This window comes from Eimeria acervulina, genomic scaffold, assembly GCF_000499425.1.
Source record: "Eimeria acervulina Houghton genomic scaffold, Eah_scaff92, whole genome shotgun sequence".
Lineage (NCBI taxonomy): Eukaryota > Apicomplexa > Conoidasida > Eucoccidiorida > Eimeriidae > Eimeria > Eimeria acervulina.
Genome location: NW_013547077.1, coordinates 48,151 through 63,032, shown reverse-complemented (window position 1 = coordinate 63,032; position 14,882 = coordinate 48,151). Strand labels below are relative to the sequence as shown.

Genomic DNA, 14,882 nt, shown 5'->3' with positions numbered 1-14,882 from the left:
TGCGATTTTGTTGAGTGTAGCTCTTATTTTTGAATACGATTTTGTTGAATTTTTTAGGAGACGAAAGAAGGCTGACACCATGGTGGTGATGTCCTGCACGGAGCCCGGCCGACGCCGTGCTTCAACCGTCTGAACCTGACCCGTGCAATGCAGGCAATACCCTAGGCTGTTTCCTCAGTCAAGAGTTCTTGTCTCCGTATTTGAAAGTGCAAGTGTTTCAACGTTTCAAGCTGATGGACGGACTATATCAGCTTTAGTTCGTCGCGACGCCTGGGCTCCATCCCTCCGCTGGCGCCGAAGCAGCAGCAGAAGCGAGGAGCCTTCGTTCTTGTGCAGTGCTCCCCTTCCTCAATTAAAAGGTGTTGGACCAACTTTTGCTGCAGAGTCTCCCTAAGTAGATCCCTAAAGTCGCTGGTTGCGCTTCAGATTGCCAAGTCCAGCCGCCATGGGCAACTCGCCTTCTTCGGTGGCACAGCCGCCGATTCTGGAAAGCGAACTGACAACACCGTCTTTGCAGCGTCATTCTCACCCTTGCGAAGACAGCTGTGCCTATCTCGTAGCAGCTCCTCGCTCCCAGGGTACACATGTTCCTGACTCGTACACGTTGGATGTATCGTCAGACGCCACACTTTGCTGCAGCCGGACACCGCGTTCTGGGTCTGTTTCCTTCGTATCCAGGTACGCTCAAGAATGTACACCATATCGAGCAACCATAGCAGTCGAGTAATGCACCGAAAATGGCAACCAATGCTGCGTTTGATATTCTACTTTCCCCCGCAGGGAGGAGGCTCTGGTGAAGGCGCGCTACTACAAGGAGCGGAATCCTGAACTAGCTAAACAGGCTTACCTCTTTGCTCTAGGCCTCCAGCCTGCCAACTTCCCTGGAAAGCTGCGAAATGCCGAAGGATTTAACGAAGGCGGAAGCTGCGGCTGCTCGTTTGTGCGGTGCAACATTCCCCAGCCTGTCGGTTCATGCGGGACTTCTGACCAGTTTAGTCACTCCACGGTTCATGAGTGTGGGAATGAAGAGCCCATGCAGAAAATGCGCAGTGCAGAGTTTGCGTCAACCGCCTTCACCAGCGGCAACGTATCTCGCCTGCACACGGACGACCTCGATGAGCTCGTGGTGAACAACCCGGCGGCCAAAAGGCTACACATAGGCGGCATCTCCGCCTACACAACAGGAAAGGAAGGAATTTGTCAGCTTGATGACAGCGACTTTAGGGCTGAGATCCATGCGGAACTTGCACAGCTGTACCTCAGTTGCGGGGAGCCTCGCAAAGCCATGGAGTGCTACCAATGCGCAGCGATGCTCGCGCCGCATCAATTGGCTTACGCATACAGAAGAGGAGTTGTTCTTCACCAGGTTGGTGAGCGCGATAGGGCAATATCTTGCTTCCGAGAGGTCCTTCAGAACGACTCTACTTACAAACCCGCTATTTTCAACTTGGGTGTTTGTCTGGCTGAGGACCCAGCAACACGTTCAGAGGCTCTGGGGACATTCCAGCACTTGCTTTCTATTGACCCGAACAATGAAAATGTAAGTATGATCTCTTGAAGCCTTCCACTGTAGCTACTCGTTAAACAGGTTTTGTTAGTGCGCTGATGTGTGCGATTCTGTACCTAGTGCACGGAAGATCATTGCATGTTTCTTTGCTTTTCTGAAGGTCCTGGATATTATCGCCGACATCCACGAGCAAGAGGGGCGCGTGGCAGAAGCCTATGCCGTGAAGCAGCGCGTTGTCACACTTGACCCTTCAAACTTCCGAGCAGGGAGAGACCTGGCGAGGCTGGAGTCGACTCTTCTGGATCGTGGAGGTATTCCTGGGTATGTTACGCTGAACTAAAAGAGGCATTAACGCACCACCATGAACGACAGGACTGAGTGGTGGCTACATCTGTTCGTCTTGACGGCGGCTTCTACTCCTACATTGCAGCAGTTCGGCGTAGTGGTGATCATCGCTACGCATGCCACCTGCCGCTTCGCGGGGGGCAAGCATACGCTTGTGGCTTTTGTTCAAAGCCCTACAAAAGAAACTATCGAGTTTCAATTCAAAGCAGTCCGCTGGCAGGCCCTGTCAGGTAAAGTATTTTAATGCTATCGAGGGCTTGCGCGGCCTACTTTGCATGCACGGGGCGGAATTGGCTGCGTCTGCTTGGTAGTGAGGCGGATCCCTCCAAGGGTCAAATCGCATATTTCTGCCGCATTCTTCGTCATGGCAAGCTCCAATGGCTAAGGGTGACTAACCCATCGTGTCGTCAAGAGAAACATGGGGGGCTCTAAGAATGAATGGAAAAGAATCAATGGGTTGTGGGACGTGTTGCGAGGGGTTTTTTGTGTCTTTACCTTCGTCCCATTTGGAGAAGACGGAAGCTCATTGGGAACAGTTCCGCTTTACAGCGAAAATTGTCTCACTTGCTCCCAGACAGATTTGTTGGTGTTCGCATGCTTAGGGAGGGGACAGCTGTAAAACAAACAACTGAATGAAAGAATATTTGACAACCTACATGCATCCAAACTCGCCTATTTGCGCACTTTCTCACTGCGCTTGACCAGAATTTTATGCCTAAGTTCATTAAGAGGAGCAGAAGGACCGCTTGCATGCTTCGTTTAGAGTAGAAATAATTCTGGATAGGCGTGAAGTGCACGCGAGAACAACAGCTCTGTCTATAGTGCCGGTGAGACAGGTGGCAACAGGCAACATGCAGAGAAAGCACCGAAGACGTTGAGCCTCACCACATATATTTTAGTAGAATATACCGACCCAATGCAGCAGCAAAAACCTCTTCTGCCCCAGTACTTGTTATATTCTATCACTGGGGGTCCCCGTATCCATATTTAGGGGTTCAACGGATATCCGCCTGTCACAGCACATAACAGAAGATTTGTAGATCACGACAACTATCCGATCTTGTTATTGTTTTTGGCATTATCTCGTCTCGATTCAGTTCCCCAAAAGTCCTGAACACAGCAGGCCAAGGGACTGGGGCTGGTTCGGGGAGGAAGCGGCCTGTCAAGAGTTGCAACGCAACTTGTTGCAACTCTTGCTGCAAGGCAGTGTCGCATGCAAGCACAATTAGGCCCGTTTGCTGCATGCATTAGCAGTGCAGAGGATTGTTGAACGCTCAGTTAATTCTCAATACCCAGCCTGCGCAGATGTAGAAATGCACGTACCAACTTGGGTTTCTTTCCGACGGGAACTGCCGACGGCTGCCAAGTTAAGCAGGAACGCTCAACTTGGCTGCATGCTGGGAACTAGCAGTACATCAGAGCCTATTCTTGTTGCTTTATTGCAGGATAGAGCCATCGTACTGAAGGAAAAGTGCGCCATAGAGGAGTAGAAAGGCCTTTGCTTGTCGTAAAGTTCTAACTGCTCTCTTTACGGTGCGCCACGAAGGTCATCGATATTGCCTCTAGGTTGTTGCCTACCCTACACTGGGTCTGCGTCAGCAGGCTTAAAGAAACTGCACTCCTGCGATACAATAGGGTGTTTGTTTTAACCAGCAGCTTCTGGGTGAGAACGGGAAGGGGGTTAGTGGGAGAAGCAGTAGCAAAGGAAGCCAGCGAACTGGAGTGCTGAACATCCACGAGCTGAGGGTATTGAAGCATATCATCACGAATGACAGCTTCCTCAAGAAATTCCTCCTCGGCTACTACATTGAATACTATGCCCCAATCCTCTGATAATGCCGCCTTCGGTCTTTATAACAAAATTTAGCACAAAGCCGCCACCAAAATGCAGAAGTAAGGATACTAGTAATTACGTTTTGAAGAGCATCTCCATTCTCTGCTGATTGCAGGTGTGTGCGTGTGTGTGCGCGTGTGTATGCATTCATTCACATTCACTTTAAGAACACTAACAGGTAGTAGCTGTCGATGACACATTACAGAGATGGCTGCTAGGCTACCTAGGTGACATGATGACGGGAAAGGAAATAAAATACTCTTGTTTCGTGTGAATATTTGCTGTTACTCGCTCACCAGTTCTACATATGCTTGAAATCCAGACCTGCTGTAACGCCTACTGCACCCCATGCCGAAAACATGTGCAGTCCGTTGTATGTATGAAACGCACTTTAGTGAAGTGAACGAACATTGCAGGCTCGTTAGGCCCCAAAATTAAGTTTAATACCATATTTAAATGCATCATGATATATTTGAACTGTACTAGCGCTCGGCTCCGCCGCCGAATCGATAGGAAGACTCGAAGGCCTCAGCCGGGGGGGCCGATACCCACCATCATCGGGCATATTCTGCAGACAATCATTGCTTGTGCGCCCTCATTTGCAACTTTTCCCCGTAAATTCTAGAGGTGACAACTATACCAAGACACCCGCTTCCCGTTAGGTGGTTTCCCTATGGCATTCCTCTTCGCTGCTGGCAAGTGGAAACAAATGGCATTTGCTATTAGCTGTACTGCAGCAGTCACTGACCTTCAAAACTGCTGCCCTAGAATGTCACGGAGATCTCTGTGTTTTCATCCTTTTCCCGTTGGCAGTCTCTACGAATGAGCATGAGCTGACAGGCTGGTGGTGATGCCTTGGGGCAGTACGGCGTTTGTATTTCTGCTGGGCTTGGTAGGATGCTGGATTTTCATGGAAATTCTTACCTCAGCGGCATGCATAGCGCTCTCTACCAGGGTTGGATGTGCTCCTTGGAACCTGCAGACGGACTGGCGCAGGCAGTTTCTTCTCTTTTCTCACTGGAGAAGTGCACTATCACGAGTTCAGAAGGATGGCTTCTCTTGGACAAAGCCAAGTAGATTTGTCCCTCTGCAACGCACACAGAGAGGACCTGGGTTGCACGTGACGAACTGTACTGCAGCGCAGCGTTTTCCGGGCTCCACTCGCTTGTCCAGCGTTCCTGATGCTGCAACCGCAGGGCACAGCCTGTGGGATGAGTGTACAAACCCTCTTCTTGCCCAAGTTGATCGTTTTGTCCTCTTTGGCGACCTGCATATTAGCGAAGCGACACTGCCAACCTGTCTCGATGCCCTTTCCCTGGTGCAGCACTCATGCAAACGCCATACTACATTCGTCCGCACAGCTAGCCGGAAAGTTCACGATCCTCCCAGTGGAGAGGGCAATCTGAAAACCCAGGAGCTGCCTGCTGCTGCTGTGTTCTTGGGAGATTTCTGGCATTCGCGTATCGAGAGAAACCTCCACTGGGGCCTCCTCAGGCCTGTCCTCGAGTTCTGGGAGCAGTGGGACGTTCCAGTGAGCCCAACATGCATATATATAATACGAATGAGTCGCATATACATAGTATTTTAGCTGTTCCAAGGTGTATGCACCCTGCAGTGTGGTGCAGTTGCCCTATACCTGTCGGAACTGTGTTGTTTGTCTGTCGGAATAATTGAACAGGTTGTACTGCTCCCTGGTAACCATGACCAACTGTCCTACGAAGAAGGGCGCGATTTGCTGCAGCCCTTAGAGAAGGCTGCTTCTCGAAGTCCTCTGGTATTGGCGTTGAGACGGCCAACCCTGATAAACAAAGAGCTTCTCTTCTTGCCGCATATTCGTGAGGCGAGCAAGCTGCAGCGCATCATGGCGCGGGCTAGACAGGTTCGTGATAATATATCACTTCACCCAGCTTCTTCGCGCGCGACGGCGAAAAGACACCTACGCCATCTCCGGTGTTAATATTCTTGGTGCATTTGATGCGGCAGTTGACTCGCGCCTGATCTACAAACCCTAGGCTTCCGCAATTCGTCACCTGATGCTTCCACACAGTAGTCATCGTATGATGGAAGGGCTCGTCTGTTTTCGTGTATCCCAGTGGGCTGCTGACCAAGGGAAGCTACGGGTTTGAGCTGCACTCTTGCAACACTGTTTGCAGTGCAAGACACTCCGCGCCGTCTTCGGTCACCTGAGTATTCGTGGAGCGTCGTTAAGTCCCTTTTCAGAGGAGAGCAGATCTTTACTGAACGAGGGTATAGACATTGATATACTGCCAGATGTGCATGTATATTCTGGCCACATACACACCCCGCAGCTCGTCGGCAAACAGGTTCGCTACGTGGGTTCGCTCTACCAGGTGAGCAGGTGCTGCGGAATGCCTCCGTTGAATAGTGGCACAAGGCATTTTGGTGCGAGCTCGTTACCACGGGCCGCCACTTGTTTTTGTACATTTCTTGCAGACATCTCTAGCGGAGGCATACCAGCGGAAGTGGCTCTATACCATTTCTAGGTCGCATGACTTTGAAGTGGTAGACGAACAAGAGTCCGCAGTTGGTCCTAGACATTTCCCTGTGAGAGATCCGCGACTCCTGCCCCCACCGACAGCGCTGCGCCGTGGGGACAGAGTGATTTTGTTGCCAAGCACCTCGGCTTTGGCTGAACTGCCTTGCAGCCAGACTCCTATTCCGTCGTTCCCTCCTGAAGGAAGTGGAGGGCAGCCGCCAACACAGCTAGGCACAGATGGCAACCAAGAAACGATGGGAAAATCATCTGGAGCTTCCGCAGGTCTACAGGACTCCAGGAATGAGATAATTTCTGGGAGCGATCATGCCAACAGCAGCTGCACTCAGCCGCCCAGCACAACTTTGGAAGCACGCAACAATGGGCTAGGCACCACCTTGAATGAGGTTTTGATGGGCAGGAAGGATGAGATAAGCGCAGAGCAGCTCATTCAAATATCTGAAGCCTACAGAGAAGCCGGTAATACACTCCTTGAACAAGTGGCTGCGGAAGGGAGCCTAATGCAGCAGTTCCAGAACTTGGCAGATGTTGTTCCGACAGTATTCGTGCTTGCTCGCAAGCATCTTAAACACCCGCTTGATGTCGGTCATGCTCGCAGGCATTTTGTTCGACTGCCGCATTAGTCCACTTGCATCAGCTTCCTCGCTTTCACAGCAAGTGCCTGTCAGTGTAGGGAAGGGCCAACAACAAACTCCAACCTCATTGAACATGAGCATACCCGGCTGGGCAAACTCTGCTGCCATTCAAGCACAGAGTTCCTCTACTGAATTGTCTCACGCTGATGAAGAACAGATCACGAATACCGCGTCGCACTCCTGTGCTGATTTTGGCCATCTGCTACCAGATGCCCTAACATCGCCCTTAAAACTCCTCATGCATCATGGCCTGGTACCGCTAGAAAACCGCCCACCACGTGAAGCGCTGCTTGTGTATGCTGACCAAGTCGCCAAAGATGGCTCTCAACCCTTCAGTACACAGGCCTGTACGAACCATACAGCAACACAACTTTCTTGCCAGCTCCACTATTAGGCCTTGTAGTCTCCTGCTCTTTCAGCGCGTCCTCGTTTAGGGTTGAACACTTTTGGAATAGGCACAGTGACGAAATCTTCATAGATCTCTTTGCTTTAGCACCTTCCGTTGTCTGCTGTGGGACTGCTGCAGTGGCAGCAGCCGATATTATACTTCAGGAACAGCTGGAAGGAGCTTGCTGGGCGGGGGGTGAAAGCTCTTGCAGAGCGGGTTTCCCTCCTGCAGTGAACGCAGGATGGTCTCATGCTGCTGCAGACCTAGTGCTGCATCAGGCACGTGTTCAGTCCTTTGGGCTTTACAGGTGTGCTTGAAAGACTTGGACCCTTTATTGAGAAGAAAGTAGTAGTAGTGTGTGTGGTGTCCCTAGGGTTTCTTTCGTATAAGCTTCATTTGATTGTTGTAGCTTGAGGATTATCGTGTCGTTCCGAGTTGTGCTGGGTCTTCATGTTCTGCACAGTGGTATCGTTCGGTTCGACTTGCGTCAACGCGGTTTAGTCTTTATTCAAGGAAGCAAGGACGTAAAACGGCGAGGACGTCTTGTTGCTGCTAACGGCGCTGGTCAGAATTCCTTAGGTTTCAAGTTAAAAGTAGCCATACAAGACGGCTGCCCCCAAACATTCGGAGGGGAGGAACTACTGCAATAGGGCCTGCAGCAAACGATTACGTTTCCAGTGTCTGCATTTAGGTGCTTTCCAATAGAAAATGCGACACCCTGTGTAATTGCCTGATACCGATATCCGTTTGAGGGGTGCGCGCGTTGCTCCGCTACATTACACCTCCAGCACCTGTAGCTCTGTGCGCTCATTTGCAGGCAAATCAACTATGATGCAAGCCGTCCTTTGGGCCCTTGTAGGTGATGCAGGATGTAGCGGATTCACCACGGTTGCGGGAAGACCTAAAGTGAGCCAGCAGATTTGTTTAAAAGTGCAGAAGCTGCTAATATCTCCAGCTCGCTTCAATGAGTGGGATCATTGCAAGCAAATCGTGCTTGCCACTCTGGTAACGTGCGATGACTTTCCAGGTAACGGGCGTTGTTTGTGATGACATGCCGCCCACTTCCAGCTCGGATTGCGCGGCAACGGACAGCTTCACGGGTGAGGGAAGAACCGCCGACGAACTGCTCCCATGCCTTAGCGCTGAAGATCGTTTCGCGTCGGTTGAACTGGAGGGTCAGTCCTTAGCTGCCGAAATAATAGATGCCCACGAGGTTCATAACTCTTAGGCCTCCAGAAATCCTAATGCCTTGCAGTCAGCAAGACACAAATCGGGATGCCCATGCCCTTGCTTCATCCAAGAGATTTTGTATATTTCCGGCATTGTTGTTTTAGGTGAAATTAATGGGGACTCATTTTATCTGCGGCGAAGACGTTGGCGTTCGGGGCGCTCGGAGTTGACGCTGCATGTTGGGGGCAGGGACATGACAGCTCAAAGTGCCGCAGATACGCAACGGGAGGTGAGTGCCTGCCAGTCGCAGCGTCGCGACTCGTTTGATGATTTTTCTTTGGGGGGCCATGCTAACCATACACTGTTCCATGCTATGTGCATTTGCAGCTTGAATCACTTTTTGGGGGTAGACTCAAAGCTTGGAGTCAGTTCATGTACCTATCATCCCATGGGGCCGATGGATTGCTACGGACGTCAGAAGCTAACTTTTCAGTGCGTGACTCTGAGCACATTAATGAGTCGTGTCAGCAATTTTAGGCCGAATGCGCATCTCCGTAAGGCCTACTGTTGCGCAGGAGTCTGTGCTATGCTACGTTTCCCCTGCACCACCCAGGCATTACTGACACTTCTTTCTCCGTTGGACATTTGGATAGCCGCGACGGCGGCAGCGCGCTCGAAGCAGCGAATTCTGAGCAAGGCAGCTGAGAACCTTGAACTGGTGGCGGCAGTCAGGTGGGTATCCACAGACTACTAGGTTGGAGCTCATGTTATGCTCCGAGTGGGATGATAATGCTCTATTGCTGCATGCTGTCTTTTTGAGCAGAACGAGAGACCTTCAGCGTCTTGTAGGCAAAATGAGATTATCCTCTCCTCACATTTTGAAGACAGGACTTGCTGTTGGCGTACCTCCATGTGGAGGGATATACTCCGACCCTGGTGCCAAACCATCAGGTCTAGCTGCGGACACTAAGGATGGGGAATGCCCTCCTGTTCTTTCGGACTCGTGTCGAGGTGCACCACAGGGAGACGTCAAAAGATCGGCACTTCCGCAAGCAAGGCGACTGCAGAGGCTTATTTCACTACTGCGTTCGAGGGCGGCGTTCTATACGTAAGTAACGAATACTGGCAGGAAACTGGCAGGCGAAATAGCCTTGCCTGCGTACTGTAGCGTTCTACGGGGTAATTCATGCTACCAGGAGTTTGTTGGTTTGGGTTTGGTACGTGTAGTTCTCAGAAAGCAGTATTTGAGGAAGTGGAACAACATCTTGGTCCCCAAGGCATTCAGCGACATCTGCTTGGGTAGGGTGTACTTAGATTAGTGCCACACCGCTTGATGCGTATTCGCACTCATATGAATCTGTAGGCTGCTTGCGCACAATCGAGATTTCTCAGGAAATGTCTCTACCGTCGCAGAACATGCATTAAGGAGTCTCCTTCACCTTCGGTAACCACTCGTGTATCCGATGTTTGTATCGGCTACCATTCCGCCTTGCGAAATGACTGAGCAGCTGCTGTGGTAGCTGCGATCTGTGTACAGATCGGCCCTGCGCCAGCTAGAAACGCAGACAAACATCTATGTTGAACAAGCCAGTGGCGGGCTGCTTCGGCTAGATTTTGCATCATCGAGAACAGCTCGCCTAACCAAAGTTCTAAGCGTTCGCGGCTCGGACGGCGCCTTTAGGCAAGCAGAAACTCATTTCGTAGGACTGTAGAGCTTGCCTTCATAACGGCACTCGAAGCTATTGGATTTGGTATTAGCTGCTTATGATGTGCGCTTCAGAGAGAGGACCATCCAGCAAGCGTCGAGCGGGCAGCGCCAACTGCTAGGGTTGTGTCTGTACTTAGCGTTTGTCGTTATACTTAAGCGCCGCGCTGGGCTCCGGTGTAATATTCTCTTCCTGGATGAGCCATTTTTGTCGCTTGACTCCGTAAACGAGTAAGTCACTCCGTTTGATCGTGGGTATACCGCACCTTCACGCCCCAGCTACAAGGTGGGATTTGCATTTGCCCTCATACCGCACAAGGTCCCGGCAACTCTTTATGTGCGTTTGACAGACAACGCGTTCTGGAACTTTTGCGAGGCCTCGTCAGCGACCCTCGGGGTTCGCGATTGGCAGAGTTCGAAAGTATCTTCGTGACTCAACATGTGGGGTGTTGGGCTACCAGCAATAATCATGCTGTACACAACTGCTGCCGAGCCTGGAGATGTAGTATTTCTTTTGTGCCTCTATCTAAACATTGATGCGTTGGTAAAACCGACTAACCGCCTGACATGCGGGTTTTTGGAACTGTCTTTGCTCAGGGTCTCCGTCCTCGCAAGTGGCGGCATATTCTGGATGCCGTAGACACTATCGCTATTCACAGTAAATCTGGACATCGAAGCATTACGACGTCTGTCTTTTTAAAGCCCGCTAAAACAGCTGCCATAAGGGCACAGATGCCATTAAATCATATAGCCCAGGCCAAGTGAAGCCATCCAAGAACTCCTCACTGCGTCCATCAGCCCACAGAGGCGGCAGGCTGAACGCCTTTCAACCAGCGTTGATGGGCGTCATAGGGGTCAAAATTTGGGGTGTCCCGTTTGGCCCCTCATGGCATACTGGTAGTCGCATCGCATGCAGCAATTGTCTGCAGTAGCATCCCACGGACGTTGGCTGACCCATCAGCACTAAGAATCAAATGTAGCGTTGACTCGCCACTGACGTCACTTCCTGAAGCGCACGCCTCAGGCAAGATCGACATACCAAGTTTGCATATTTTCTGCCTCGTCAAGCCGGCAATAACTTTGAACACGGCAGTGAGGCCTAGTGCATACAAAACACTGAATGGTCTATCGCGTTTGCCATTTGTTTTGGGGGCAGTATTATTGCTAGTGCACTTCCTTCGAAACATCTATGTTCTCTGGGTCAGACTCACCGTGTGGCTGCCCTGTATACGCCGTTGCTGTCTCCGCAACCCCTACAACAGATATAGCTGCCCACGCTCCCCGCCCTTGTGACAGTAGCCAAGTGCTGAAATGCGCACATAAGACACAATCAGCACCTAGCTTGAAGGTTCGTGGAGGTGAGCATATAACAGAAAACAGAACCACAAGTGCGGCTGCTTACGTTTACGTTTTTCGTGGGCATGTGCAAGATGCCCACTTACCATAGGGACTCTGCAGCCGATATCACAGCAGTCGAATGAAGAAGACCCCCAGACACACTAGCAACTGGAATCTGTACACACAAATCCACAGGTCATCCTGCGTAGGTGTTCAGTTAGCAGGTATAGCTCTAGCTCGATAGTCAGGAGGGGACAGGATGAAAAACGTCGTCAACAAAGGTGCTGTCGATGCTCGCCTTCTGCAGTTACAGAATGTCACCTAAATGCTGCTTTGCCTCTACTCGCATGGAATGATGCTAAGCCTTACCGAATGGGGATCCTTCATGCGGTCTGCCTCCCTAAACCACTCACCGTCCTCCTGCCCAACACAGATATGCAAAACCGTCCATTTTGCTTATTCGACTTATTGCAAGGTTTCTACCGTGTGCCGTTCCTCTGGGCTCCTTGCTCAACACTTATCGAAACTCCAAACGTGAACATCGTAAGGAAGACTTCATTTGTGCGGGGTACGCAGTATAGGGAAGGGCCTTCAGGCGTATCCAGCTAACGACAGGGAAAAAGAATGCCTCGTTGCTTACACTGCTCATTGGCATGTCCAAACTAAGGCACCCGAGATACTCAGTGACTCTGGAGAATATTGCCTCGGCTGGTGGCAGCTCCCTGAATGGGGGTGGAGCTGCCAGCTGGAGTGCCTCTTCCGTGTGGCTTGCGCTTTCCGGTGCCGACTGTGTGTCCATATCCCGCTGTTGCGATTTACGCGCCCGCCACTGTCTTTGTCTTTCATGCAGGAGCTGAAGAGCTTTTAGATAATCTGGGCGGATAGGGGGGCTCTGTCGCAGGCTATCGACGGAGTCGTTTAGTTCGTTGCAGCTAAGACGTCTTGGGGTAGCGGTGCTGTCGGATTTCTCCACACTTGCTTGACTGGATACACTTGAGGCCCGGTTGCTGAAAGCTTTCCGTTGGCCTTTTTGTCTCACCACAAGAGCTGCAACGGCCTCTCCAGTCGGACGAGCTGGTTTTGGAGCCGCACCAGCAGTAGCATCAAATAGCTTATCCCAGTCGGGCAGCAGAAGGCGATGCGGCATCTGGGAAGCAGGAAGCTCTGGGGTCATTAGTATATCTTCCCCATGCTCTGTATGTGAAGAGCTTAGCGCGCTTGCTGCCAATGCAGCCTCCTCAGTCATGTCTAGTATTCCCCCTCTATATTCTGACAAGCGGCACTGCAGCTGCACGATGTTGCAAGTAGCATTGGGGCTTCCGCTGGCACGCAGGAGTAGCTGCACTTCTTCTGCCAGCTTACGCCTTGCATCTATGCTCCCGCAATCTCCTTCAGGTGCTGCGGACACACCACCGTCAGGCATCCGACGCCATTGCTTAGGACTGCCACAGAAAGCATTGAGGTACAGGGTTGTAGATGCATGGGTACAGTTACGGAGGCTTTCAAACTTATTGAAGTATGATACCACGATGACACGTCCTGCTGTCCGGGACAATTCAAAACAGCAGGTGACGTGATTAGTCTAAACTTGTATCAAAGATTCATGGCTTACGTGCAGTACTGCAGAGGAGGTCTAATGGCTCGAGGGAGCTCAGGCTTCGTTGAAGCTGCAGATAGAGGCGAGACGGCGGGCATCCCATCGGGCTTCCCTGGTCTGGTTGTACACCTTGCATTTGCCGTTTTATCTTACTCTGCGTGGCCAGCTTCTGGTGGCGCACGACTGCTGGGTGTTGTACATCAATTTTTAGGAAGCGAGTTCCAGGAGGCAGAGCTGCGTCAGCATTCAGGCCGAAGAGGAAAGCAGGCAAAGGCTGGAGGTCGCTGTTCACCAACATACTTGTTCTTGCACATACACTGGAAAGGAAAACATAGCAATACTTGTGGCAGAAGTAATGTCGTGTGTGTAGTTAGACTCCCCGTACATTTCCGCATAAAGTGCGGTAGTCGTATCCATGTATCCAGTCCCAATACCTGCGCCGTCAAGCGGTCCAACTGAACTCAGACAGAAACACACTAGCCAAACGGTCTGTCAGCAAGAGGCATTGATATTACCGAATAAATACACTCTCTTCCCCTTACTCCAAAAGAAGAAGAAACTACGCAAAGACGAGCAAAATGAGGTGTCGCCAGTCAGCGGACGAAACGCCAAGCGGCACCAATAGAGATCTGAGTCTGGAGTACACCATACTTCAAACCTATCCGTGGCAAAACACCAGTATGCATACACCTAAAATTTTGTGCAATGCATGCCGCATCAGCTCAGCGAAATGCATGAAAAGTTTGAAGGTTTTCAAGATACTGGAAGGTCGGTTATTGCTGGACTAGACCGCGTCCAGTCTCTTTGCCGAGTCCTGCTCGTAAGTATGCATACCTTCAGAATCATGATTCCGTCATTTTGCAAAGAAGCCGTATTCCTATCACCTCCAGTGTCTCCTATCACTGGGCAAGGCGCTTCGGCAGCACCTGTTGTTGCTGCCCCACAACATGGCACTGAACCGCCTGGTCCACGCCAACTGAGAAGAGATCCCTTCCAACGCTTCAGCAGCAGCTGTTGCAGAGGAAGATGAAGGAATGCATCTAGAGAGACATTTCTTAAGCAGAGGCAGCAGCTCCCACTGGCCACCTGTAAACCCCAAGCAGCATGCACGCCCAAAGATCAAAATGCCAAGCAACCATATATACTGTTGGCTGTATTCATCCAGTACATGAAGGTCATTGCCTCACGCTGGATATGGCTGAACGAAGAGCCGATCTGGCGCTTTCCGTTGAGGAGCCCGGTAGCCCATCCGAAGCAACGAGGAATAACTGCACAGACGCAACAAAAATTAGTGGCGTTATGCTGCACTTTACGATTAACGTTTCTCGGCATTCCGGTTGCTGTTGTGGTTATCGTGATGAAAAAGGAAGAACCGTTCCCATGCATGTGTATGAAAAATGGAAGGCGGAACAGGTGCTTGGGCCTTGCCCATATGCTCTATACTGCATGGGGTAGAGGGCAGCTACTGAAAGGACTCTTTCAGTCCATGGGCTTGTGAGACTACATCCTTGCAACCCGACCTGCTGATTATAAGGATGGCGGTTCAGAGCGTGGGCAAAAATGCGCATAAGGGAGGGCCCATCTCCACTACGTAGAGAGAAACGGGCCTGTGGCAGCTGAGAGGCATTGCGCGGGCCCGTGCCGTCCCTCTGAAAGAACATTGGCCGGCAGATGGCTTTCTCCTACAAGGACGATTACAGTCATGAAATATGTCTAGTTAAAGAGGAAAGTGGGGAAGGCAAAGAGAAGACTCCCCGTTGCATCGGCGAGGCTTGTTCTGAAATGCCATAGAACTTGACGCAGGCTCAGACGATAGCGGACGGTGACGTGTTGCATGTGGGAAAGAAT

At 51.1% G+C, this 14,882-nt stretch overlaps 4 protein-coding genes across 4 annotated transcripts; 3 read left to right on the top strand and 1 right to left on the bottom strand.

Annotated features, from left to right (window-relative positions):
* Positions 1-445: 445 nt before the first annotated feature.
* On the top strand, positions 446-1,847 carry EAH_00015360 (TPR domain-containing protein, putative; the record flags this gene model as incomplete). Its single annotated transcript, XM_013391184.1, has 3 exons — positions 446-678; positions 781-1,540; positions 1,668-1,847. The coding sequence occupies 3 exons, from the start codon at positions 446-448 to the stop codon at positions 1,845-1,847; spliced, it is 1,173 nt and encodes a 390-aa protein (XP_013246638.1).
* Positions 1,848-4,583: 2,736 nt separating this feature from the next.
* On the top strand, positions 4,584-6,824 carry EAH_00015350 (RecF/RecN/SMC domain containing protein, related; the record flags this gene model as incomplete). The annotated part of the gene is made up of 5 exons (XM_013391183.1): positions 4,584-4,759; positions 4,860-5,217; positions 5,365-5,565; positions 5,840-6,037; positions 6,141-6,824. The coding sequence occupies 5 exons, from the start codon at positions 4,584-4,586 to the stop codon at positions 6,822-6,824; spliced, it is 1,617 nt and encodes a 538-aa protein (XP_013246637.1).
* An 85-nt stretch (positions 6,825-6,909) lies between these two features.
* Positions 6,910-9,506, top strand: EAH_00015340 (hypothetical protein; the record flags this gene model as incomplete). The annotated part of the gene is made up of 8 exons (XM_013391182.1): positions 6,910-7,130; positions 7,292-7,531; positions 7,688-7,788; positions 8,042-8,130; positions 8,252-8,399; positions 8,559-8,818; positions 9,008-9,126; positions 9,218-9,506. 8 exons carry the CDS (start codon positions 6,910-6,912, stop codon positions 9,504-9,506), a joined length of 1,467 nt encoding a protein of 488 aa, XP_013246636.1.
* Positions 9,507-11,263: 1,757 nt separating this feature from the next.
* On the bottom strand, positions 11,264-13,132 carry EAH_00015330 (hypothetical protein, conserved; the record flags this gene model as incomplete). Its single annotated transcript, XM_013391181.1, has 5 exons — positions 11,264-11,405; positions 11,542-11,612; positions 11,807-11,857; positions 12,078-12,879; positions 13,050-13,132. 5 exons carry the CDS (start codon positions 13,130-13,132, stop codon positions 11,264-11,266), a joined length of 1,149 nt encoding a protein of 382 aa, XP_013246635.1.
* Between the last annotated feature and the right edge of the window lie 1,750 nt (positions 13,133-14,882).